At 47.5% G+C, this 26,881-nt stretch overlaps 1 protein-coding gene, 1 long non-coding RNA gene and 1 pseudogene across 3 annotated transcripts in view; 2 read left to right on the forward strand and 1 right to left on the reverse strand.

The window, feature by feature from the left end:
- The window catches only part of LOC307202364, a 237,422-nt gene extending 211,880 nt beyond the window's left edge, over window positions 1-25,542 (reverse strand). Inside the window, exon 1 of the long non-coding RNA XR_013832852.1 lies at window positions 24,468-25,542. This is a non-coding gene — a long non-coding RNA (uncharacterized lncRNA). The remainder of the gene's footprint in view (window positions 1-24,467) is intronic.
- Window positions 951-25,927, forward strand: REC8 (REC8 meiotic recombination protein). Its single transcript, XM_079951917.1, has 19 exons — window positions 951-3,121; window positions 3,225-3,293; window positions 5,186-5,328; window positions 6,274-6,349; window positions 7,271-7,385; window positions 7,639-7,723; window positions 9,713-9,789; window positions 12,091-12,217; window positions 13,519-13,582; window positions 15,035-15,129; window positions 15,522-15,619; window positions 16,589-16,732; window positions 19,058-19,124; window positions 20,328-20,479; window positions 22,340-22,388; window positions 22,809-22,869; window positions 23,451-23,561; window positions 24,054-24,160; window positions 25,636-25,927. The coding sequence occupies exons 1-19, from the start codon at window positions 3,066-3,068 to the stop codon at window positions 25,725-25,727; spliced, it is 1,788 nt and encodes a 595-aa protein (XP_079808043.1). The 5' UTR covers window positions 951-3,065; the 3' UTR covers window positions 25,728-25,927.
- On the forward strand, window positions 16,829-18,276 carry LOC307202214 (keratin, type I cytoskeletal 18 pseudogene; annotated as a pseudogene). Its single transcript has one exon. The product of its transcript is annotated as a keratin, type I cytoskeletal 18 pseudogene (transcript).
- Window positions 25,928-26,881: the final 954 nt, after the last annotated feature.

Here is a 26,881-nt window from a genome sequence, read left to right on the forward strand (position 1 = left end):
ATCCATGAACTGGTAGAAGGAGCAAGTGTGATAGTTCACAAAAGCATGCACGAAGTTCACAGTCCTGTGCACAAGCATATATACCCCTTTCCAGTTCCCTCCTCCTTTCTCCTCCCTCAGGAGTCCTCTGAGCATGAACAGAAAGCTGTCTTGGGAATATTGGGGACTCTTGGCACCCTTCCCAGGAAAGGGGTTTCAGAGTGTTCAGAGATGTTTCCATCTCTTGTTCTGGCATGGTTCCCAGACAGAAAGCAAGTTGCAATGTGGTTCTTTAGCAAGGCCAGAAGGCATCAGAAAGGCCTGAGAAACAATGGGCTGTTCTCAACCTTTGTTACAGCAGAGCAGAATGTTTCTGATGCTTAGCTGCTGAGAAAATGATTTTGAAAAGCTTTGAGAAGCTTTGAGCCTGCTTTGGTGGGGGGGCGACTTCGGGCCTAACCCTAGCTGGACAAAACAGAGAGTGAAATCAATCACCTTAAAATAATAAAATAAAATAATAAAATAAATAATATAATATAATAAAATAATAATAAAAATAATAAAAATAAAATAAAATAAAATAAATAAAAAATCACCTTAAAATAATTGAGGAGACCTTGCCCTTATTTTTCTGGCAACTGATCTGCAATTTTTTAAAAAAACCTGTCAGTTTAGTGACCATTACGTTTTAATTATCCATTCACACATATTGTGCCGCAGTTCCGTTTTTGGTGCTGATGAATACACTCTTAATATTGATGCCTGAACACTCTCGCAAAGGGTTCAAAACTCTTTTTGGGTTGGGGGTTAAAATAAGCTATAAATAAATGCAAAACCCCCCGAACCCAGAAAACTCTTGGTGATTTATTACATCCTATTTCTGTGTTGGCTTTCTTCCAAGGAGCTTGGGGTGACTAAATCTGGTCTTCCTCCTGCTCCCCTTTTCCCTCACAACAGCCTTGCAAGGTAGGCCAGGCTGTGAGAGAATTAGGGGCCCAGGAGGGCTGCCTGGGGCTTTTAATTGCCTTTATTTGCTGATAATTCTGCAGCCTGTATTAGGGTGAGTGATTTTTGTATATACAGAGACATATATGGAGACTACTAGGCTCCTATTAACTGATACATTAATTGCGTCTGGAATTTCTGAAGAGAAAAGGGACCTAGGACATAATTTGGCGGGAAAACCGCCCCTTCTCCATGATTGGACAGTATTCCGGTCACGTGCCTTGATTTCATTGGCCAGGCTTGGGCAATAGGCGAGTTGATAGGCAAAGAAAAGTTCAAGAAACAAGGTGAACTGTTTCTTAAAGGAGGAGGGCCTTGCGTCGATCTTATTGGCTAGAACTCCGTGAGGAGCCTGCCCATTGGACTAGCTCAGTTCAGGGCAAGGAATTGAGAACATGGGCGGGGTAATGAGATGCGCATCTGATCAGGCCAAGTGCAGCGGAGCGATTTGATTGGTTAGAACTCTGCCACGTAATAAGAGGTGGGCTGGTCAAGAGAAGAGAAACAAAGAGATTTGATTGGTTGGAACTGGAGAGAGGCGAAGAACGTGTCTCCAAGCTTGGAGAGAAGTTTTCTCACGTGGCTTCGCATGCAGTGATTGGTCGAGATAGTTAAAAGAGGGAGATGTTTTCATTGGTCAGAACGTCAGAAAACAGCAGGGATTGGTCGCAGGTGTTTCGTTTATTGACAATGCTGTTGCCTGTGTCTCTCACTTTGGTCTCAGCCAGTGGCTGCAGAGGGTTAAGGGAGGGTGCTTAGTTACACTGTCCGTTTTTATTTCTAATTTTTAGCACATTCGCCTTTTAGAATCATTGGCCTTTATTAACAGTAGCAGCCAGTGGTTCTGAGTCCAAGTAACCCCCTGTTTAATTATTGTATTTGCAGCCCAATTAATTTACTAGGTCTTCATTTAGTGTTAGGAATCTTAATTGCTGACAGTATCTCCCTTTTTTGCGGGGGGGAGGGTTGGTTTAATCATAATCTGCCACTATTTCTTAGTTCTTACTGCTGTTCTTTAAAATAAAAATTCAAGCTTACCTTAGCCAGACAAAACCAAAAAAAACCCAAGCCTTTCTTCCCACTTGATCCCCCAACTGATATGTATGGTGGTTACTTTTAAAACAATCCATGCCCAATTACTGTAAGTATTAATCACATCTCATCCTGCAATTAGCCTCTCAGAAATACTTTTATGACTACAGTACCTTGTTTATTAAAAGCACACAGGGTTACTAAACCCTCTTTAATTCCTGGGTTCTCTTGTATCACCCTAGTTTTAACTGTTCATAGACTTCTGATTACCGTAATTAGACACGTTCAATGGTAGTCGGTGAATTATTGCTTCAACATTTAATGGTCTGGGAGGTGAATCCCTGCTTGTTATTTGCATATTAATTTTTCCAGTTCCTGTTAATCATCTGTGCTAGTATTCCTAGCTAATATTCTTTATTTGCTTCCCATTAAAAAATATTCTTAACTGATCAGTTGGGAATTTAGCTATCCCCACCCCCGCACCATACATTATATACATTTGGTATGAACTTACTAATTGAGTGCTAGAGAATTTTGAGATTACACCTCACAACTCACCATTTGAACGAATATTGTCACCAAATGGCACATCCTCTAATAGATTAAAATCCTTTTGCCTGCAGATTCTCTTCTTCATCTTTTCTCTTGTCATCAAACTGTCTTTCATTAAAACTCACCAGCAAACACAGCTCTCATTCCTGGCAGTTCGCTGCTTACCATCTCATCTTCCTTAATTAATCAGATTTGGGAATCAAACTGGCTTTGTGATAAAATTGTCCCAAATTAGTTTTAGGAAAGAACAGGCCCCATTATAATCTTTTGCCTCCAGCGGTGAGTCACTGAATTTGTGAGGTCTGAAGGATCGACTGATTTCTCAACGTTTTGCCGCTCGCTTGGACCGTTAATAAATTGGGAAAGGGGGTCCGTTTACTCTTGAGATACAACCGGGCGATAATTTGCAGAGGAAAAGCACTCCCCTCCCAAGAGATCAGGAGCGTCTAGAAGTCTCAGAACCTCCATACTAGAAAAGGGAAACTCTCCATTCCGAAATGTTCTATTACCCAAACGTGTTGCAACGTCATACAGGATGTTTTGCTACGATCTGGTAAGGACTTTGCTCTGAGAGTGTGGCTGGGGGGCAGTGGAAGGTGCTGGCAGTTGCCTGCTTGCCCCCACCCCAACTGATCGTTTCTCCATCTCTTTCCCAGGTTGGCAGCAACTGGGGCAGCCAAACTCTTGAAGCGGGAGTACCTAAAAGTCAACGTCCCAAGAACCTGGTGAGTAGAGGCACAAATGAGGGATGAAAGAAACAGCAAGAACAACAAAAACTTTTTTTTGTATTCCGCCCTCCCTGGCCAAGACTGGGCTCAGGGCGGCTAACATCAAATATATAACATTGCTTTAAAATCAAACAATAATTAAATTACCTCCCAAAAACAAGTCAGGATCAAATTAAAATCTAATTAGATGGCTTTCCGAGGGATTAGAGTTGGGAACAGTGAAAATGCGTATATAAATTAGGACCGGTGGGTTGGCTGCCTCTGGACAAACGTAAATGGATTTGTTGTGCCTTTGCTATGGCCAAAAGACTGGTGTTGATGCACTGGAAAGATAAACCTGTGGCCAACTTCTGCCAATACAGTGGTACCTTGGTTCTCAAATGCCTTGGTACTCAAACAACTTGGAACCCAAACACTGCAAACCCGGAAGTAAGTGTTCTGGTCTGCAAACTCTGTTTTGAGTGTTACACTTCCGTTTTGAGTGCCACACTTCCATTTTCAGTGTTATGCTGAGTTCTGTCTGTTTTAGCTATTTATTTTGCGTTATTGTTTTTGCAGCTCTTTTTTTTCTGTTTTTGTGACTGTGTGGAACCCGGTTCAGCTACTGATTGATTGATTGATTGTGTGACTGCAGCACATTGTTTCTTGCTTTCATTTTATGGATCAGTGGTCTCCTTAGACTGTAAAACTCATGTTAAATTGCTGTTTTAGGGTTCCAAAGTCTAGAACGGATTACTCCATTTTGCATTACTTTCTATGGGAAAGCGCGCCTTGGTTTTGGAATGCTTTGGTTTTGGAATGGACTTCTGGAACGGATTAGGTTTGAGAACCAAGGTACCACTGTAGATTGAAGATACGGCAACACTCGCATCTTATGAATGGGATGTTTACAGATGTTGTACAAACAATGATATTTGGAGCGCGTTTTTTTAAAAAAATATAGTCAGTTATAAATAGACATATATGTATTAGGGTGATAATAACACTGATATACCTACGCATTAGACAAGCATGTACGAAATGCTACTTGCTCTGCATATACAGTGGTACCTCGGTTTACGAACTTAATCCATTCTGGAATTCCGTTCTTAAACTGAAACCATTCTTAAACTGAGGCATGCTTTCCCTAATGAGGCCTCCTGTTGCCGGTGCCCTTCCACCATTCGGCTTCCGTTCTTAGTCTGAGGTAAAGTTCGCAAATCGGGACACTACTTCCGGTTTTGCGGAGTTCATATACCGAATACAGTGGTACCTCGGGTTAAGAACTTAATTCGTTCCGGAGGTCCGTTCTTAACCTGAAACTGTTCTTAATCTGAGGTGTCACTTTAGCTAATGGGGCCTCCCGCTGCCACCACGCGATTTCTGTTCTCATCCTGAAGCAAAGTTCTTAACCAGAGGTACTATTTCTGGGTTAGCGGAGTCTGTAACCTGAAGCGTCTGTAACCTGAGGTACCACTGTAGTTCGTAAATAGGGCTGTTCTTAAACTGAGGTACCACTGTATAGCGATACAGTGGTACCTCAGGTTACAGACGCTTCAGGTTACAGACTCCGCTAACCCAGAAATAGTGCTTCAGGTTAAGAACTTTGCTTCAGGATGAGAACAGAAATCGTGCTCTGGCGGCGCGGCGGCAGCAGGAGGCCCCATTAGCTAAAGTGGTGCTTCAGGTTAAGAACAGTTTCAGGTTAAGAACGGACCTCCGGAACGAATTAAGTACTTAACCCGAAGTACCACTGTATACTGTGTGAGGCACCCGCATGGCTGCAGGGAGGAAAGGATGCTGGAGGAGGCGGGCCATTGGCCTGATCCTGCGGGCGTGCATTGCGTCCAGAGCCGAGTGCAGGCCAGGCGGGTGCTGTGCGGGTGACACCTCTTGTCTCCTTGTTTCAGCGAGGAGATCATGGCCTTCATCCTTGTCCAGGTCCCGCCTCCCATGCCTGGGGCTCCCAAGCCCCGCTTCTCGCTCTACCTCTCCGCTCAGCTGCAGTTTGGGGTCGTCCGCGTTTACACCCGTCAGTGCCAGTACCTTGTGGGTATGACCTTTTCCAAACCAACGCCCCCACCCCCCTGTTTGTCCCTTTCTGCTGTTTCTTCCACGGCTTTTCTTTTCCTCCCTTTTATATTTTCAAATGCATTCCGCAGAACCACAGGATTGTACAGTTGGAAGGCGTCATCAGTTCCAACTCCATGCACCCGTAGCTAAACCTATGACATACATACATAATTCTCTCCATAAAGGTAAAGGGACCCCTGACCATTAGGTCCAGTCGTAGCTGACTGGGGTTGCGGCGCTCATCTCGCTTTATTGGCCGAGGGAGCCAGCGTACAGCTTCTGGGTCATGTGGCCAGCAGGACTAAGCCGCTTCTGGCGAACCAGAGCAGCGCACGGAAACGCCGTTTACCTTCCCACTGGAGCGGTACCTATTTATCTACTTGCACTTTGACGGGCTTTCGAACTGCTAGGTTGGCAGGAGCAGGGACCGAACAACAGGAGCTCACCCCGTCACGGGGATTCGAACTGCCGACCTTCTGATCGGCAAGCCCTAGGCTCTGTGGTTTAACCCACAGCGCCACCCACGTCCCTAATTCCCTCCATATGCACTGCATTTTCCTCCCAAGTCTGCCGAAAGGTCAGGGGGACACACCCCAAACCCCTTTGCACCTGACATTACAACAGCCTTTCGATATGAAAGAAATGGCTGCTTGAGCGCACTCGCTTTCCTCATCCCTCACCCTCCTCCTTACCTTCTATGCCGTCGCTTGTTTGGATTGCGGTCCCGAGGGGCAGGGTCTGCCTGTGTGCTACGTATAATATTGGCTTGTAAGTTGCTCTCTGAGCTTTTCTGGCTAAAAAAAAAGTAAGCCATAAAGGCTTTGAATGAACGAAATGAATGGCTTGGGGGGGGACGGACGGTGGAGAGGTGGTTCTCCCGACTCTGGCTGACTCCCCTTCTGCCTCCCCACCCTGCCATTTTCAGAGGAAATCCAGCACATCTTGGAACATCTCAACCGGGCCCGGCAGCAGATCCGCATTGACCTGACAGACCTGGAGCAGTGAGTGATTCGCATTCGCCACCTGGGGCGGGTTTGGAGGGCGGCTGCGGAGTTTGCATATCTGCTTGGCCTTGGGACTCCTGAGTGATCCTTGGGCGAGCAGATCTCCTTTTGGATTGTTGCGGGGGGGGGGGGGGGGGGACTACTGAGATACCAGTGTCTGAGGCATATAGGGAAAAGATCAGAGTAGGTTGGGGGGGGCATATGTGATAGGAATTTTATGGTCTTAGATATATGGTAATGTTCATAAGTGTACCAACCAAGCACATACATAGATCAGCACAGGAAGGCCAACCTGGAACCACTTTGATTCCTAAACTGACCAAATGTTTTCTCTGCAAGGTCAAAGTGGGAAACCTCCCCATTCTCTCTTTCCTCACAAATCCTCACACATTTAAGATATGAATAGGGTGTGAGCCTGTGACCTGGCCCAGGAACTAAGTATTTATCACTACAAAAAAATGGCGGGCTCCCCAGGCAATCCAGTCAAGTAACCTGCCAGACAGGAGATAAACAACAACAGCAGAAAAACAATATTCAAATTTCTGTTTTAGACCGCCTTTTCTGTGATGTATGTATGATGTTTCTGGGGGTGGTCTTGATCTACAGGGTGGCAATTTCAAAAGTCTTTATAAGCCCTTGCACAGCATTTTTCAGGGTTCCTCTTACTCTCCTGCGTGTGAGGGGAACACCCTGTTGCAACAGATCAATAAAGATCAAGCTTACTAGCTGCTTTGCTTCTCAATATTCTCTGGTTGGCCTCTGTTACTTTCTCCTACAAATAGGGAACCTATGTAAGGACTCTATATGGGCTCTTGGATACCCCATAAGGGGAAAAGGGCAATTTTTGTTTACAACAGCATAGAAGTCCCTTACTTCTTAGTAAGTCTAACCTTTTCTTTCTGCTTCTCCTAACCGCAGGCCAGGTTTGCTGCTCCCCAACCAGCTGGCCATCATGGAAATCCTAGAGGAAGCTCCCGATCCATTTTTTGGGATGATGGAGCCAGTTCTACCCAGCCCTATGTCCATTCCCTATGTAAGACAGCCTCTCGTCCTTTTTCCCAATCTTCCTGCTCTTGTCCTGCGGTGGGGGGGGGGGGCTGCTGGTAGGGCGTAAGGCAGGGAGCCAGACAGTAGGTGGCGCCAGAGTCCTGGTTCTCTCTCCAGCCTCCTCTTCCCTGCTGAGGTCTTTGTCTCTCAGCTGTAGCTGGTGGCTCCCGGCTCCCTGGCAATGATGGACCAGAGAGAAGGGGGTCAGATTTTGCCTTTTCCCCCTCCGTCTTTCCCAGGTCCGATCCATTCTGGAAACAGCCACCCCTGAAAGAAGAAGCCCCCCGCAACACCTTCCTCCATCTCCCTGGGACCAGAGGCGAGGTGGGTCAGAAACTGGGAGCCCGGGAACCGCTGCTAAATTTCATGATTTCAGAAACCCCGTCTTTCCAGTTGGAGAGTTTGGCTTCTCCGTGGGGCAAAACCAGAGTTTGTGAGTTGTTAAGAAAATAGTCGCTGCCATTATAGAAGATACGTTCAAAAATACAATAATAGTTTTTACTCCGTGCTAGCATTTGAGTGATAAAGGAACTAAAAGGAGGTGGGTAACAATTAAGGATTTATTATGTTTTCACAATGTATTAGAAAAATTATATAGAAAGGTTTATTGTTTTGTGTACATTCAAGTGTAAGATAAAATATATGCAAAGGGACTTGACAGGAAGTCAAAGTTGAAGAAAAGATTTTGGAAGATAAAAGGGGGAAAATATTTACTTTCATTATTATCATTTTGTGTGGGTGTCTGCACATATGTGTGTTGTTCTATGCAATGTTTGGGAGGAAATAAGACGGTAAATAACAAACTAAATATCGATGTATGTAATTTTTATTTCTTAATTATATTAAGTGGTAGTATGGTTGTATTGTTTTTTGTAACATAAAATCATTCAATAAAAATTATTTTAAAAAAGAAAGAAAATAGTTGCTGCCCTGGTTACCCCTTTGAGATAGGCTGTTTGCTCCCTTCCTTGAAATGGCATCTCTAAATTAGCCATCCTTCCCACATTCCAGGGGGTTGGGCTACATGACCTCTGGGTTGCTTCCAGCTCTCCCAATTCTTTGCAATCCCCATTTTCTCTGTGGCCTCCAATTTCTCCTCTTCAGCCTCGTTCCCCAACCCTAACCCAAGGTGTTAAGTACATGTAGCAGCAGATTATTTTATTTATTCCTTATTAATGTGTTTTTTAAAACAAAAATCTTTTTAAGTGGTGCATTAAAAAGTAAAACTGCAAGTAGCACATCATTTGCTCACATTCTCCCTCTTCCTTGGCAAACCACAGTAAGGAAGCAAGCAAACGTAGATGTGTACTAGCATTCGATATAAAATGAATCCTGAAAGTTATTTGGACCTCAAAGTAATGAGAGAAAAAGATGTTTCATGCTCTGCTTTACTTTTTTTAAAAACCCCCAGATTGGAACAAAACTCAGACATCATGATAGTTTTTTTGTATTTGTAAGATGTGTTTTGTGCTCTCGTTTTGCATTTTTATGTTGGGAACAGCTCTGTGATCTTTGGATGAAGGGCAGTGAAATATACTCAGAGTCGAGAGTGGATTTCATGCTCTTTATTCTGCTCATAGTGGTGAGGAAGAATCAAAGTTTCCCCAAAGTATCTGCTTTATATACATTACAATGGGCTGCACATGATTGGCTAATTCCGGAATTCTCCTGTAGGCCAATCAGGTTGTGGATTCACTTCCACCTGGAGCTGGATTGGGTGGCTCCTGCAGACCAATCATACTGCTGCATTGTTCTAGGACCAATCAGACTGCTGCATTCTGAATCCTATTGTTCTAGGACCAATCAGACTGCTGCAGTCTGGATCCTATTGTTCTAGGACCAATCAGACTGCTGCATTCTGAATCCTATTGTTCTAGGACCAATCAGACTGCTGCATTCTGAATCCTATGGTTCTAGGACCAATCAGACTGCTGCATTCTGAATCCTATTGTTCTAGGACCAATCAGACCGCTGCATTTTGGATCCTATTCAACTTAGTACACAACAGGCAGCGTACAGTTTTAATAAATAATAAGAGTGTTGTGTCCTCGCTACCTCTTTTCGATTGTAAGCTCCTTGAGGTCAGAGAACCATCTCGGTTGCCTGTGCAGCTGTGCCAAGGGCAGCGGACACAAAACGGTGCCGTGACAGCTCAGAAGAATCGCTTCTGCGTTTTTATTGTTTGACATTTTTAAAAGGCGGTTTTCTACTATTGTCTTGTTTTTGCATTGCACTGCTTTGGCACCTTGCTTTTGGCCGAAAGGCAGGGCTAATTAAGGTACTAATTGTCTCCCGATTCTTTTTGCTCCGAAGGAGAGCTGCCCATCACAGTCTCCCCGGACACCATCACTCTCAAAGAGGCAGAACCCATCACCTTGCTCCAGATTGAAGTAGGTTTTTGGCTTTTGGGAGGTCAGGGGTGTTGGGCAGGAAGGTGGGAGTGGATTTTTAAGGGCAGCGTTTTTGGTTCTGTAGAAACTCATCACCACCAGGCCCGGATCCAGATATAATGGCCTGCTTAGCAATCATCTCAAGATGACCTGCCAAAAGTTCCCATTTGTGCCTTCCTTTATTTTTGTTATATCTGACCGTCCTCTTGAATTCCGACCTGAACCCCATTGTTCACCGTTGGGCAAATCTGTCCCAGGCATCTTTCCCAGAGGGGTTCAAATTTCTCTTTGAAAGAAGGAGTCTACACCACGATCAAACATAAGCAGATTTATTGTTGGTCGACACAGTGCTGTGCTGGCAAGAGGGGATTTCACATTCCAGTTCACATCACAGATCATTTATACCCTAAGACTGTTCAAACACCCCTCCTACAATTCCTAGTGGTTAAACCACAGAGCCTAGGACTTGCCGATCAGAAGGTTGGCGGTTCGAATCCCCGTGACGGGGTGAGCTCCTGTTGCTCGGTCCCTGCTCCTGCCAACCTAGCAGTTCGAAAGCACGTCAAAGTGCAAGTCGATAAATAGGTACCGCTCCGGTGGGAAGGTAAACGGCGTTTCCGTGCGCTGCTCTGGTTCGCCAGAAGCGGCTTAGTCATGCTGGCCACATGACCCGGAAGCTGTACGCCGGCTCCCTCGGCCAATAAAGCGAGATGAGCGCCGCAACCCCAGAGTCGGCCACGACTGGACCTAATGGTCAGGGGTCCCTTTACCTTTACTAGTTCTTAAACTATCACCTGCTATTTCTCCTTGTTATCCCGGGTCTCCTCTAAACTATAAATCTATCCCTCTTTCAAGGCTAACAATCTGCTTCTAACACATTCTTTACTTAACTGTAACATTAGCCAGGAAAAGAGCCTCTTAGGGAGTCAAGATTGTGAGTCCTAACATTTGCTTTGTATCAGCAACTCAGGTTGTAAGACATGCAGATAAACAGTTCTGCAATGCGGCCCTCCTTGGGGCTCCTTTGAACCTCTTTGTTCACGTGGTCATCCTCACCTCGCCTTCCCTAAGAATAAAACTCATTTTCATTCATTTATTCCACATTCACCATTGAATTCAGTACCGAGCTGATAGTGCCAAGTTTGTGGGTTTGATCCCTGTGCAGGACAGCTGATTTTGCAAGGGGTTGGACTAGATTAAACCTCCGTGCCCCTTCCAACTCTATGATTCAGTGGTTCCAAATACGTAAAAACTCATCCTTCAAAACTTATTTCCTGAGCACAAGAATTAACAATTAACAATGGCAATCTCATCAGGTGCTGAAGTGCCCTTTTAAAACTTGTTTTTTGCCTAGCCAGGATGTGTAACTCTGATGACGCCTCTCGCTTGTCCAGATCATAGAATGATAGAATCATAGAATCATAGAGTTGGAAGAGACCACAAGGGCCATCGAGTCCAACCCCCTGCCAAGCAGGAAACACCATCAGAGCACTCCTGACATATGGTTGTCAAGCCTCTGCTTAAAGACCTCCAAAGAAGGAGACTCCACCACACTCCTGGGCAGCAAATTCCACTGTCAAACAGCTCTTACTGTCAGGAAGTTCTTCCTAATGTTTAGGTGGAATCTTCTTTCTTGTAGTTTGGAACCATTGCTCCGTGTCCGCTTCTCTGGAGCAGCAGAAAACAACCTTTCTCCCTCCTCTATGTGACATCCTTTTATATATTTGAACATGGCTATCATATCACCCCCTTAACCTCCTCTTCTCCAGGCTAAACGTGCCCAGCTCCCTTAGCCGTTCCTCATAAGGCATCGTTTCCAGGCCTTTGACCATTTTGGTTGCCCTCCTCTGGACACGTTCCAGTTTGTCCGTGTCCTTCTTGAACTGTGGTGCCCAGAACTGGACACAGTACTCCAGGTGAGGTCTGACCAGAGCAGAATACAGTGGCACTATTACTTCCCTTGATCTAGATGCTATACTCCTATTGATGCAGCCCAGAATTGCATTGGCTTTTTTAGCTGCCGCGTCACACTGTTGGCTCATGTCAAGTTTGTGGTCAATGAAGGGTAGTAGCCCAAAGGGTATGTCTCTAGAAACTAGCCGAAATTATATTCGCCGCTCCACCCACTTTCTCCCCAGGCCCTGCCCACCGCCACCATGTGGCCCCCGAAAGGTTGTGCCGCCCTCGATCAGCGCAGTGTTCCCACACCCCTGGGTTAGAGGGTGGCAGATACATAGCAGAGCCCGTGAGTCTGTTTCCACGAGACCTGTGCCCCCACCTTCCTTTTCCCACCCTCCGCAGGGCGAGCGAGATCTGCCTGAAATCACAGTCCAGGAAATCGACATGCTAATGGATCAAGGGGAGTTTCTGGTGTCCGGGGAAGAGAAGCCTCGCCGGGTTTCCTCCAGAAAAAGGCGAGCAGAAGAAGGTGAGCAGACGAGGGAGAGGCCAGACTGATCTGATCTGCATGTCTATCCTCTTCCAAGGACACAATGCATTATAATCCGCAAACTGGGAAGGCCAGAGTCCTTAGGGATCGTCTCCTCCTCCTCCTCTTCTAGTCGCCCCTTTCGTTCCCTGGGATCCGTGGGTAGGGTGGCAGAGCCCACAATTTGCAGGCAGGAGGGTTCGGTCCCTGAGTTTTATTGTTGCTGGTGCTCATTGGGTTGCATGCAGGGAGGCCAACAGTAGGGGGAGCCAAAGAGCCAACTGGTTCTCGGTTTTTGTCCCCATCGTCCTCCCTGCTGAGTTCTGCAAGGGGCGACTAAGTGACATGGACTGGTTGAACAAGTAGAAATGGTAGGGGGTCGGGCAGGGAAGAAGGCTCAGAGCCCTGGGAATGGTTGTGTGACGACGATGAGTGGTCAGAGGGAGATGGAAGTGAAGAGGCAACAGGACTTTGTGAGTCTGTGATAGAAGTCCAGAATCAGAGGCAGAAGCTGAAGAAGGAGAATGAGATGAGGGAGGCCAAGAGACAGAGTCAGGCTGCTGAAGAAACAAGGGTGTCTCCTCTTCCTGCTCCCCTCCCCACTGGTCTCCCCCTGCTCCCAAGTCCACCCCATCAGTTATGGAACATTTCCCTCCTGCTCCAGCAGACACACAGACATCCCAAGCGTTTCCCGGAAGCCTCTGTTATAAGAAAAAAATGTTCCTATATCCCTTATGGGATATCCAAGAGAGGCCTTAGTAGGTTCCCTATGGGTAGAACAAATAACAGAGGCCAACCGGGGTTTAACATTTATGAACGTTGTACATTTATGAACGTTTATATATATATATAACCTTATATATATCATTATATATATCTATATAAGACCTAGACAGCATCTTAAATAGCAGAGACATCACCTGAGGATGAGATGGTTGGATAGTGTTCTCAAAGCTACCAGCATGAGTTTGACCAAACTGCGGGAGGCAGTGGAAGACAGGAGTGCCCGGCGTGCTCTGGTCCAGGGGGTCACGAAGAGGCGGACATGACTAAACGACTAAACAACAACAACAACAACATATAAAACCTTAGAATTCCTATAACACCTCCATAACCAAAGTTATGGGAAATAAATAGAAGGCGGCACTCATTGATTTTCCAGCTCTGTGTTTGTCATGGCCAGATCCCAGAGGACGCCCCCGGCTGTTACAGCCAGCCAATTTCCCCCTTTTGCTTCCCCTCTTCCTCTTTGGACCCAACAGGCCTCTCATCTCTACTTTTGCCTCTATCTCCTTTCCCAGGGTCTGCCGAGGGAGTCAGAGATCAAGAACTGTTGGTCTCAGCTGGGCTGTCGCCTCCCACAAGGTAAAGTGAAATATACTCGGAGTCGAGAGTGGATTTCATGCTCTTTCTTCAGCTCATAGTGGTGAGGAGGAATCGAAGTTCCCCCAGAATGTCTGCTTTAAATACATTATTTACACAATGGGTCCCATGTGATTGGCTAATTCCAGGATTCACCTGTAGGCCAATCAGGTTGCTGATTCACTTCCACCTGGAGCTGGATTGGGTGGCTCCTGTGGACCAATCAGACTGTTGCATTCTGGGTCCTATTGTTCTAGGACCAATCAGACTGCTGCATTCTGAATCCTATTATTCTAGGACCAATCAGACTGCTGCATTCTGAATCCTATTATTCTAGGACCAATCAGACTGCTGCATTCTGAATCCTATTGTTCTAGGACCAATCAGACTGCTGCATTTTGGATCCTATTCAACTCACTACATAACATAAAGAGAGGGGTTTGGGGCTTCTGGATCTCAGATTCTGAGCTGCATGTTTGTGTCGGGGCGAAGAAGATGGACTGGGGCAGGCAGGTGGGGCACAGAGGTCAGTTGGAGGCAGAGGTACGCGACCCTTATTTTTTTGCTAGAGCATCAAACTGCAGTTTGGTAAGACGGGGTGGAACAAGTCCCCTAGTGGGAGAAGATGCAACATTGTGGGGCTTTGGGTTTAGGAAAAACGGGCAGGGGAATTATAGTTGTCTTCATGTGGTTATACAAACTTTACTATAATTATTTAGATCCAAACTCTGCCTTCAGGTTGGGCAAAACGGCAGAGTTGGAGAAGGGTGTTTAGCTTGTTACTTTTCTCTTTTCAATAGGTAACTCAAAGCAAAATAAATAAATACTGTATATTGCAAGTGTGAAACTCCACAAAAGTAAACACTGAATAAAATTGGTTGGGAAGAAGGATCGCTGTATTTTGTTAAGGTCAAACAAGTTTGGCAGGCACGTAGTCTTTTAAAAAAAACCTGCTGGAGCTGTTTGAGCAGAGGCAAAATTTGGAACGCAAGAAGGGTGTTTGCGTATGCCAGGGATAACGTACCAACCTCCCAGCATCCTTGACCATTGGCCATGCCATCTGTGGATAACAGGAGTTAGTATTCCACCATATTAGCAATATCCCCAGACTAGGATAAGTTGTTGTCCTGCTTTCCTAAGCTCCATGCCCTGTGTCTCATTGAAATCTAGTTTGCAGTCTCCTTGGGGCAATGACCTTCTCTCCCCCCGCACCCCACAAACGCTTCTCCCTTTGTAATGTATCATAGACACCACACATGACTATCGGTGACAATAAACACAGTAGGGTCCTTCCTGTGGTGGCCCCTTGGATTCTAACAAAGGCCATTTCCCACAAGTCTTTGCAGTTTGTGGTGCCCAGTCTGGTGTGTGAATTGTGCCATGAGGAGTTTTTAAAAAATGATTTCCGCCACCGTCAACAAAAATGAAACTCTGGCCATATTTCTGGTTTCACAGAGTTGGGGAGGAGCCGCCTGCTGCGAGGGAAGCAGGAGAATCTCTGTTGACGGACAAGATCCAGCTCCCAGGAGAACCCCCTCTGCTGCCTTCGGGTTAGTGGGGCGCTGGGCACGGGAGGGAGCAGCGGGTGAAGGCTGGCCAAGAGCACAAGGACCCTGCCGGGCTAGACACAAAGGGGCGCTTACACAACACACAAGGCGAAAGGATCAGGGAGGGAAGAGGAAGAAGTCAAACTCCAGGACCAGTTCTTAGACCTTTGTTCTTAATAATGACCGGCTGGGGGCTGGAGGGGCCTGGTGTCTCTGCAAAGGGGATGTGAGCAGCCCTGCCTCCCCTATCTCTCCCGCCAAGGCCACTTGAGGGAATGGGGGGGGGGTCAATAGAGGGAGACGAGGCCAGAGAAATCTGATGGTTATCTGGCACCCTCTTCCCTCCTCTCCCTGCCCTTTTCTCTAACCGCCAACCCTTGCTGGTTCTGCTGCAGAGGCAACCCCCCTCCAGGACCGACCCAGGCTGCTGCCTTCTCCCCAACTGACCCCTCTCCGCTCCCAGCTGAAGCAACGGTCCCCTCCAAGCCCTAAGGTGAGAGGAAGGGAGGCGGGGAAGGAGGGCCAGCCTTCCAACTGAGAGCCGGGAGAGGGCCGGTACCCTCTGGCTCAGTGCAGAACACCTCAGGTTCAAGCCCAGCATCTGAAACCCTGTCATCATCATAATAATTATTATTTATTTATACCCCGCCCATCTGGCTGAGTTTCCCCAGCCACTATGGGCAGCTCCAAATCAAGTGTTAAAAACAATATTTAAATATTCAAAACTTCCCTAAACAGGGCTGCCTTCAGATGTCTTTTAAAGATAAGATAGCTGCTTATTTCCTTCACATCTGAAGGGAGGGCACTCTACAGGGCGGGTGTCACCACCGAGAAGGCCCTCTGTCTGGTTCCCTGTAAACTCACTTCTTGCAATGAGGGAACCGCCAGAAGGCCCTCGGAGACGGACCTCAGTGTCTGGGCTGAACGATGGGGGTGGAGACGCTCCTTCAGGTATACTGGGCTGAGGCCGTTTAGGGCTTTCAAGGTCAGCACCAACACTTTGAATTGTGCCCGGAAACGTCCTGGGAGCCAATGCAGATCTCTCAGGACCGGTGTTATGTGGTCCCGGCGGCCACTCCCAGTCACCAGTCTAGCTGCCGCATTCTGGATTAATTGTCAGTACGGACTGTAATGATCTAGGTGGGCCAAGAAATCTGACTCGCTATAAGCCAGCTTCCCCTACCTTCCCAACAGGTTTGTAATTTAGAGAAAGGCTGCGGCTCAACGGCAAAGCGTCTCCCTCACGTGCAGAGAGGGAGTTTCTGGGTTCAAATCTCAGCCTCTCCAAGTTGGGCTGGGGAAAGGCTTCCTGCGCGGAGCCCCGGAGAGATGCTGCCAGCCAGTGTCTGCAGTGCTGAGCCAAGTGGTCTGAGTCGGTCCAAGTGGCAGCCGTATGAGAGCCTGGGGAGTTTAGGAATGAGCCGCGGCAGAACATCCGGAAATTTCTCTTGTGCTTCCCCAGCTCCAGCTGCCTGCGTACGAGCCGTCCTTCCTGCAGCCCAGCAGGCGGCGGAGGCAGCTGCGCTTCCTGGATCCTGTGACCCAGATTTCCCGGGAAGATTTCCAGAAGCAGATCTTGGATCCGCAGGGACAGTGCCAGCCCCTGGTAGGTGTTGGAATTGGTGAACGTTGGGGTGCCCACCAAGCTCTGATTTTTTACGCTTTTATTAATTTTTTAACATATTCCAACAAGGTTCGCCCCTTGCAGCCCGCAGCGCAGTCGGCCTCCTCTTGCCCCGTCGCACCGCCGCCATGAGTTACTCCAAGTCCAGCGTCTACTCCAGCTCGTACCGGCCCGTCGGGGGCTCGGTGCGATTCGGGCCGGTGGCCAGCGCGGCCAGCGTCTATGCCGGGGCCGGCGGCTCGGGCTCGAGGATCTCCGTCTCGCGGTCGTCCAGCCTCGGCTCCAGCTACGTCGGGGGCGGCGGCGGCTATGGAGGCAGCAGCTTCTCGCTCTCCCTCTCGGGCTCCGGCGTGGTCCACAACGAGAAGGAGACCATGCAGGACCTGAACGACCGCCTGGCCAGCTACCTGGAGAAGGTGCGCAGCCTGGAGGCCGAGAACCGCCGGCTGGAGATCCAGATCCGAGAGCACCTGGAGAAGAAAGGGCCCAGCACCCACAACTGGAGCGCTACTTCGAGATCATCGAGGACCTGAAGAATCAGATCTTTGACCAGACAGTGGATAACGCTCGCATTGTTCTGCAGATTGACAATGCCAGGTTGGCTGCTGATGACTTCCGTGTAAAGTTTGAGGCTGAGCTGGCCATTTGTCAGTCTGTGGAGAGTGACATTAATGGCCTCCTCAAAGTCATTGATGATACCAATATGAGCCGCCTTCAGCTGGAAGGTGACATTGAGGCCCTCAAAGAAGAACTGATCTTCCTGAAGCAGAACCACCAAGATGAAGTCAATGCGCTACAGTCCCAGATCGCCAACTCAGGACTGACAGTAGAAGTAGATGCTCCCGAGTCACAGGATCTGGGCAAGATAATGGCTGAAATCCGGGCACAGTATGACACCTTGGCTCAGAAGAACCTTGAGGATTTGGACAAGTACTAGAGCCAGCAGATCACTGAGAGCACCGTCATGATCACCCAGAATACCAAGGAGATTGAGACCGGCCGTGCTACTGTCACTGAGTTGCGCCGCAACGTCCAAACACTGGAAATTGAGCTGGAGTCTCTGCGCAACCTGAAAGCCAACCTGGAAGGAAACCTCCTTGAAGTGGAGAGCCGCTAGGGCATGCAGATGGAGCACCTCAATGGGCTATTGCTGCGGACCGAGGCCGAACTGGCACAGATGCGGAGCGATGTCCAGCGCCAGGCAGAGGAATATCAGGCTCTGCTGAACATCAAAGACAAGCTGGAGGCTGAGATCAATACCTACAGAACCCTGCTGGAGGGCGGAGATGAGTTCAACCTGAAAGATGCATTACTGGAAAGCACCATGCAAACTACTCAGAAGATCCACACCACCAAGATCATCGATGGCAAAGTGGTGTCGGAGACGAGCAAAAGCAAAGTGATGAAGCGTTGATCCCACCTGCTGTGTCGCAAGGATTGCCACCCGGTGCAGCTAACGTTGTGCACCTTTTGTTCCAGAGCTGGAGGGTTCCGGGGAGGGACTGGGGGGGGGGTCTTAACGGAATTCAATAAAGAAATGTTATTAAAAAAAAAAAACATATTAATTCCAACATTCATACAACATAACGTCTCTTTTTTATGTAAAAGGTCCCTTCCAGCTCTATAGCTCTGTGATTCTAGGCTGCCTTTTTTTAAAAATCAGGTTTCTAGCCCTCAAGACTACAAATACAGGCTTGCGAGTGTTAAGTCCCCGGGAAAAGTGTGGGGCTGAGGGGGGGAGGCTTGCAGTGGGCAGGAGGCCAGGTTGCATGCCCCACAGAGCCCTTTGCCCCTCCCCGCAATAAGCAGGGGGAAAGCAAGTTATGCAAAGCGAGGCTATGTATGCAAACTGGAGGCTTGGTGCAACAATAATAATAATAATAATGGAAAAGGCAGTTGAAATTGGACTGTTCAAAATTTCAGCTTTGTGACTGGACTGCAATACGCCTGGCCGTTCCAACCCCGATAAGTTGGAATCTTTGTGGGCATTCCATGACATCACAGCAACCTTTTTTTTCCTTTCAATTTTTTATTAGTTTTAACATAACCATTTCAAACATTAAAATACAAGGTTCTTTTGAACCTTCGGACCTCCTTGCTTCCCTCCATGGGTTTAAGATCAAATTTGCTGCACCTTTTACCATTATCCATCTGTTATATAACCGTAATGATGATCAATAATTCCGCATCACAGCAGTCATGGCCAATCAGTGCTGGGGAGGGGCGGGGCTTCGCTGCTGCCAGGATGCAAAGCGTCATCTTGCTAATTGATGCCTGCCATGCCATTTCCTGCTTTCCTCTTCTCAGGAGACAGTGCTGCTCCCTCCGAAGAGGTTGAAGACTGCGGAGGAGCTCTTGGGAGCGCCAACTTATGGTGAGGACCCCTCTCTGCCCCCATATCCCCCTCCCCAGAGGGTCCGATCCAGGTGCATTGCTGGTTCCTTGCCCCTTGGCTCAAAGGGAAAAGCAGATTTTAACCCCGAAAGGTGAAAAACAGTGTGAAGAGGCTGGATAATTTTTTTTATCACTTGCCCTTTTTTGATAACAGATACCAGGACATGCCCCCTATACAGTGGTACCTTGGTTCTCAAATTTAACCCGTTCCGGAAGTCCGTTCCAAAACCAAAGCATTCCAAAACCAAGGCTCGCCTTCCCATAGAAAGTACAGTGGTACCTTGCGTTACATACGCTTCGGGTTACATACGCTTCAGGTTACAGACTCCACTAACCCAGAAATAGTACCTCGGGTTAAGAACTCTTGCTTCAGGATGAGAACAGAAATCATGCTCCGGCAGCACGGCAGCAGCAGGAGGCCCCATTAGCTAAAGTGATGCTTCAGGTTAAGAACAGTTTCAGGTTAAGTACGGACCTCCAGAACGAATTAAGTACTTAACCCGAGGTACCACTGTAATGCAAAACGGATCAATCCGTTCCAGACTTTTAAAAACAACCCCTCAAACAGCAATTTAAACATGAATTTTACTATCTCACCAGACCATTGGCCCATAAAATGAACACAATAAACAATGTACTGCAGTCACACAATCAATCAATCAGTAGCTGAACTGGGTTCCACACAGTCACAAAAATGAAAACGAAAAGAGACGCAGAAACAAAAACGCAAAACAAATAGCAAAAACAGACAGACTCCAACGTAACACTCGAAACAGAGCACGTTTGGCTTCCGAGAAAAGTTCGCAAACCGGAACACTTACTTCCGGGTTTGCAGTGTTTGGGTTCCAGGTTGTTTGAGTACCAAGGTGTTTTTGAGAACCAAGGGACCACTGTAGTTCTTGTCATCCCTGACCCATTGGCCAGGCTGTGTGGGGCTGATGTGCAGTGGCTTCTGGGAGCCCCCCCCCCCCACCCGGCCTAGGCAGGAGGTGTGAGGCTTTTGCCTGCTGTGTGCAGAAACTGGGAAAGGCTTTTCCACGGCCACTGACCTGTTTATCTCTGCATAAGAACACAAGACAGGCCCCTGCTTTTAGGCAGGATAGAGCCCCCTGCTGCACACCTCCCTTTCCACCCCCTCCAGAATTTTAACTGTTCCCTTTGCCCCCTCATTTCCTGGTCCTAGGATGGCTGCACCCCACCCTCCAGGGCCTCTGGGCCCGCTGCGCCAACCGCCAGCGCGTGGACTACACCAGGAAGCGAGCAGTAGAGGAAACGCGGAGGAGGAGGGAGGAGGAGGAAGAAGTGCAGAAGGCCGAGGTTCCCAGTGAGCTGGAGGTAAGGGGCTGGAGCTGCAGGTTTCAAAGCATTAAGACTCCCGACAAGAGATGAATGGCAGGTCAAGTTGATGGATTATGCCGAAATGGCAAAAATGGCCGGAAGAATCAGGAATCAGGATGACCAACATTTTAATAATGAATAGGGACAATTTATAATTTATCTTAGAAACCAGTACAGTGGTGCCCCGCAAGACAAATGCCTCGCAAGACAGAAAACCCGCTAGACGAAAGAGTTTTCTGTTTTGGAGGTGCTTCGCAAAACGAATTTCCTATGGGCTTGCGAGTTCCTGCGGTTTTTTCCCCCTTTACCCCCTTTTTCTAAGCCGCTTATCCGCTAAGCCGCTAAGCTGCTGATCAGCTGATCCGCTAAGCCGTCAATGGGCTTGCTTCGCAAGACGAAAAAACCGCTAGATGAAGAGAATCACGGAACGGATTCTTTTCGTCTTGCGAGGCACCACTGTATAGACAGTTAAAACCAGGGGTCACTAAATTTTTCCAGTAGGGGGCTGGCTCACTGTTTCTCAGACCTTGCAGGGGGCTGGACTATATTTTTTTTTTGGGGGGGGGGGGAATGAACGAATTCCTATGCCCCACAAATAACCCAGAGATGCATTTTAAATAAAAGGACACATTCTACTCATGTAAAAACACACTGATTCCTGGATCGCCTTAGTTTGCCTACCCATGGTTAAAATCGTTAGTAGGATTGGAGTAACACTTGTCGTTTAATGGTGAATTTTGGATATAACCGAGATGTAAAAGATTTGGATTATTAAAAAAAGACGCAGGAGGAAATGACTCACAACAGGACCCACAAAGGGGAGGAGAGATGTCCAGGAGATTCTTTGGAATCTTGTTTTTACGATGTATGTTGGTTATGAGGTTGTAAAACTTAAATTTGAAAAACCAAATAAATAAATAAAAATTTAAAAAAGACTCAGCGGTTCCCAAACTTTTGTGGTCTGCCGCCCCCTTGATTCCATAAGCTCATCCCCAGTTGCGCCCTATAAGAAGCTATATTCAGAATAGCGTTATAAGAATTCTAAGGTGTTGTAAAAAAAAAAGGAATGTTATTAAGTGCACAAGATAGACACACATGCATAATAAGAACATGGACCACATGTTTTAAATAGTAAAGGTACCCCTGACCATTAGGTCCAGTCGTGGCTGACTCTGGGGTTGTGGCGCTCATCTCACTTTATTGGCTGAGGGAGCCGGCGTACAGCTTCCGGGTCACCTGGCCAGCATGACTAAGCCCCTTCTGGCGAACCAGAGCAGCGCACGGAAACTCCGTTTACCTTCCCGTCGGAGCGGTACCTATTTATCTACTTGCACTTTGACATGCTTTCAAACTGCTAGGTTGGCAGGAGCAGGGACCGAGCAGCGGGAGCTCACCCCATCGTGGGGATTCAAACCGCCGACCTTCTGATCGGCAAGTCCTAGGCTCTGGTTTAACCCACAGCGCCACCCGCGTCCCTCTGTTTTAAATAGTGCAGGAGAGCAAACCTTAATGACTCCAAATATTTGTCTGTAGAAGGAAATACCGTATTTTTTGCTCTATAAGACTCACTTTTCCCCTCCTAAAAAGTAAGGGGAAATGTGTGCATCTTATGGAGCGAATGCAGGCTGCACAGCTATCCCAGAAGCCAGAACAGCAAGAGGGATTTCTGCTTTCACTGTGCAGCGATCCCTCTTGCTGTTCTGGCTTCTGAGATTCAGAATATTTTTTTCTTGTTTTCCTCCTCCAAAAACTAGGTGCGTCTTGTGGTCTGGTGCGTCTTATAGAGCGAAAAATATGGGTATATTGGGGAGACCTCTGCCTCCCAGGGGCTCAGCCCCAATTTTCCCTCTTTTGCAGGAGCTTCGAGCAGCTGAGGAGCCAAGCATCCCACCTGTCGGCTCGTCAGGTGAGCAGGCGAACAAAGACAGGAGCTTCCGCTTTCCTCCAGCTCTGCGGGCGGAGGCAAAACAGCGATAAAAATAACCACGGGATTGAAGAGTTGGAAGGGTCACGAGGGTCATCTAGCCCAACCCCTGCGACGCAGGGCTCTAACGGTGTCGGACAGGACTCCCCTCTCCCCAGTCATCAGATGGATCACTTGAACAGAGGCGGAGTGGATCGGCCGCCGGATCCCGTCAGCTTTTCTAAGCTTCTGGGCAGAGCGGTCTGAATAAACCTGCTTTCAGCAGGCGCCAAAAAGGCTGCAACAGCAATGTCAATAGGCAGGGAGTTCCAAAGGTGCCGCCACACTAAAAGGCTGGCTCCTTGCAAAGGCAAAACAGGTATTATGTGGCTGCCGGTTATCTCTTTCCGTTCCCCCTTGCAGAGATTTCCCTCGAGACGACCGAAGAAGAATCTCGGCCGAGTTTTGTGGTAGCCGAGGAGAGGTGAGAGGCCTGGTTCTACCTCCTTCCCCCCAAAAAGTTTTTGATTGAGTTTCCACTGGAATGAGGCCGTATTTTAATGTTTTAGTATTTTCCATACATAAACATAACAAAAAAGAAAAAGTTGACAATAATAAAGGAAAAAGAATGAAACAGAAAAAAAGAGAAAAAGAAAAAAGAATATAAAACATACAATACAATAAATCATCACCTGACTAACAATTAATTAATTAAGATCCATCTTCATAAGCATATTATTTGGCTTCCTCATACCTCTTCCATCTGAATTTCTTAGTAATTATATATAGCAGTTTCCAATATCATTACTTCATAAACTATTTAATGTTGTATTTTAATTTTGTTTTTAAGCTGTATTTCAATTGTTTTATATTTGGTGTTAGCTTCCCCTTAGCCCGGTCTTGGCTGGGGAGGGCGGGGTATAAATAAAATTTATTATTTTTATTATTATTATTTTTATTTCTTTTTTTTATTATTATTCGCTTTCCTTCCCTGGGCAAGTCTCTGCCTCTGTGGGGAAGGAGCGACCCTCTTCTCTTCCACTCCCCCCTTTCCTCTTCCCACAGGGTCCTCCTGGAGCCACAGGAAGCAGCGCTGCCCATCGTTCCTGAACTCCCGGAAATAAGTTTTGAGCTGCCTTTGGATAAGAACATGATCACGGTGGACTACGTTCAAAGGTGAGCCCTCAGAAGCTGTTTCCTTCCTCTTTCCCAAGCAAAAAAAAGGTAAAGGGACCCCTGACCATTAAGTCCAGTCGCGGACGACTCTGGGGTTGCGGCGCTCATCTCGCTTTATTATTCCGGGTCATGTGGCCAGCATGACTAAGCCGCTTCTGGCGAACCAGAGCAGTGCACGGAAACACAATTTACCTTCCTGCTGGAGTGGTACCTATTTATCTTCTTGCACTTTGACGTGCTTTCAAACTGCTAGGTTGGCAGGAGCAGGGACCGAGCAACAGGAGCTCACCCCGTCACAGGGATTTGAACCGTTGATGGGTTGCTGTTATTTTCTCTTTGACACTAGAGGATTAGGGTTGACAGGTGAAAATGCAGGGAGATGCCTGTGTGTGATATGTCTGTGAGGGAATGGTTTGGCAATGTACAGCTCCCATTTCCCTGGTAACAGAAGGGATGCCCGATGGTCATACTTCCTGTTTCCTATTCTTGCAGGTTGATCGCTGCCAAACTAGAACAGGCCGGAGTCACAGAATTTGACCAGCTCTTGCCCCGGGCGGCTTCACGGGGTGTTGCCAGCCGGTTTTTCTTCACATGTTTGGGTAGGTAATGGGAATTCAATGTGTGTGTACAGGAGTTGTGGCTGTCCTTTTTAATCACAACTTTTTCTGGAGCAGGGAGGGCCAAGCAAAACACCAAAATGGGAGTTGGGGGGGGGGTGGAAGGCCAGTTTCTCAGATGATGAGTTTCTGGATATTTTGCTGTGTATCTTGGGTTTCCTTGCACCATAACATTTAAAGCCAGATTCATGCCACTTTAAAGCATCACGGCTTATCCCAGAGAATCCTGTGAACTGCAGTTTGTTAAGGGCGCAGAGATTTACTGTATTTTTCGCTCTATAAGACGCACCAGACCACAAGACGCACCTAGTTTTTGGAGGAGGAAAACAAGAAAAACAATATTCTGAATCCCAGAAGCCAGAACAGCAAGAGGGATCGCTGCGCAGTGAAAGCAGCAATCCCTCTTTCTGTTCTGGCTTCTGGGATAGCTGCACAGCCTGCATTCGCTCCATAAGACGCACACACACTTCCCCTTACTTTTTAGGAGGGAAAAAGTGAGTCTTATAGAGCAAAAAATACGGTATTAAAAGACTCCTATTCCCCTCAAAGAGCTGCAGTTCCCAAAGTTCCCTGGGGAAAATAAAGGATTGACTGTTAAAACCAGTACAGGTGGCAAACAGGTCGCCTAACAACTCTCAGCCAACGCTGGGCTTGCAATTTTCTGCACGAGGGTCAAGAGCCGAGACACTTCCTTTGGCAGAAGCGTTTTCCCTTCTCCCAGCCCCCAGCCTTATATATTTTCAAACTGGTGTGACGGTCCTGTCCTTGCAGGCATTTGGGTCTTAACGGGGGGGGGGGCGGGGGTAGAGTCATGTCATATCGAGCCTTTGTTGGGTGTTCATCTTTTAGCTGAGCGAGGTACGATTCACCCCCTTCTTATTGTATTACTTCTAAGTAAATACAGTGGTACCTCTGGTTGCGAATGGGATCCGTTCCTGAGGCCCGTCCGCAACCTGAAAAGAACACAACCCTCATCTGCGCGGGTCGCAATTCGCCACTTCTGCGCATGCATGTGACGTCATTTGGCGCGTCTGCGCATGCGGCGAAACCCGGAAGTAACCCTTTCCGGTACTTCCGGGCCGCAACCTGAAAATGCGCAACTTGAAGCAAACGTAACGTGAGGTATGACTGTAATGTTCTTTTTGTATCTTCAATTGCCTTGGGAAATCTTGTGTTTAAGCGATGGAACGGAGGCTTTAAATAAATTTATTCAGTAATAAATATGAACGAGCGGCTGGAGGCAGCGGTGCTTCTGCATACGTTTCTGGAAAACACAGGAGGGCAAGGGAGTATGTACTCTTGTGCCCAGATCCTGCTGGTGGATTTCACCCAGGCCTGTTTGGCCACCGTTACGTTAGACTCAATGGGCCTGATCCAGCAGACTCCTTTTATGTCCGTACAAATAATGAGTTACCGCTCGACACCCACTTCTTTTCTTTTCCTCCGCTCCTCGCCAGTGCTGGCTGCAGCCCAGTTCGTACACCTGGAGCAAGCAGAACCGTACGGACGAATTGTCATTACACCTGGAGCCCGTTTCCACCAAGGCTAGCGTGACCCTGTTGTTCCTGCTACGGATCTTGCCCTGTGGAGGGTGCTGTTGGTGTCCCAACGTGGGGGGCACACCTCTAGAAGTTGGAGAACTGCTTCCTTTGTCAAACAGTTGTACAGTGTTTTTTTAACACCCCGGTTGCCAAAACCCTCGTTTTCCAATTGAATAAAGCCATTGTGTTTTTGGTTTTTTTAACAGCATTTAACATAAAAATCATTCAAGTCAGCGCTAAGAGCGCAAGTGTCACATGCTGGCCTTGGGTTCAATCCTGGCATCTCCAGGTAAGGGGCAGGGGGGGGGGAGAGACCCCACTCTGCCTGAAAATCCCAGAGAGCTGAACGAACTGGATGGATGGGTTGCTCAGTGGGTAGAGCACGAGGCTCTGAAATCTCAGGGTTTGTGCAAAAACAACTACCAGACTTTTAGAAGACATCTGAAGGCAGCCCTGTTTAGGGAAGCTTTTAATGTTTCATAGACTATTGTATTTTAATATTCTGTTGGAAGCCACCCAGAGTGGCTGGGGAAACCGAGCAAGATGGGCGGGGTATAAATAAATTATTATTATTATTATTATTATTATTACAGTGGTGCCCCGCAAGACGAATGCCTTGCAAGACGAAAAACCCGCTAGACGAAAGGGTTTTCCGTTTTGGAGGTGCTTCGCAAGACGAATTTCCCTATGGGCTTGCTTCGCAAGACAAAAATGTCTTGCGAGTTTTTCCGACTTTCCCCCCCTCCCCCCCCCCTTTTTCTAAGCCGCTTATCCGCTAAGCCGCTAATAGTGCTTATCCGCTAAGCCGCTAATGGCGCTAAGCTGCTAAACCGCTAATGGGCTTGCTTCGCAAGACGAAAAAACCGCTAGACGCAGAGACTCGCGGAACGGATTCTTTTCGTCTTGCAAGGCACCACTGTATTATTATTATTTATTATTATTATTTATTAGGCAGAAATTTCCTGTGTTCCTCAGGGCCCCTTCCAACTCTGTAATTCTATGATCCCAGTGGTCTGAAGTTTCCTAAGTCCAGGACCTTGCAATAACTTAAGTTGGCAAACGCCCCCCCCCCGCCCCCAAAATCAATGGGCGTTGAACTGAGCTCCCGATTCAAGACCAAAAGAGGGGGGGGGGGCAGAAGTCTGTCTTGCTCCAACTGTTC

The sequence above is a fragment of the Podarcis cretensis genome (genome assembly GCF_951804945.1).
Source record: "Podarcis cretensis genome assembly, chromosome: 13".
Classification (NCBI taxonomy): Eukaryota; Metazoa; Chordata; class Lepidosauria; order Squamata; family Lacertidae; genus Podarcis; species Podarcis cretensis.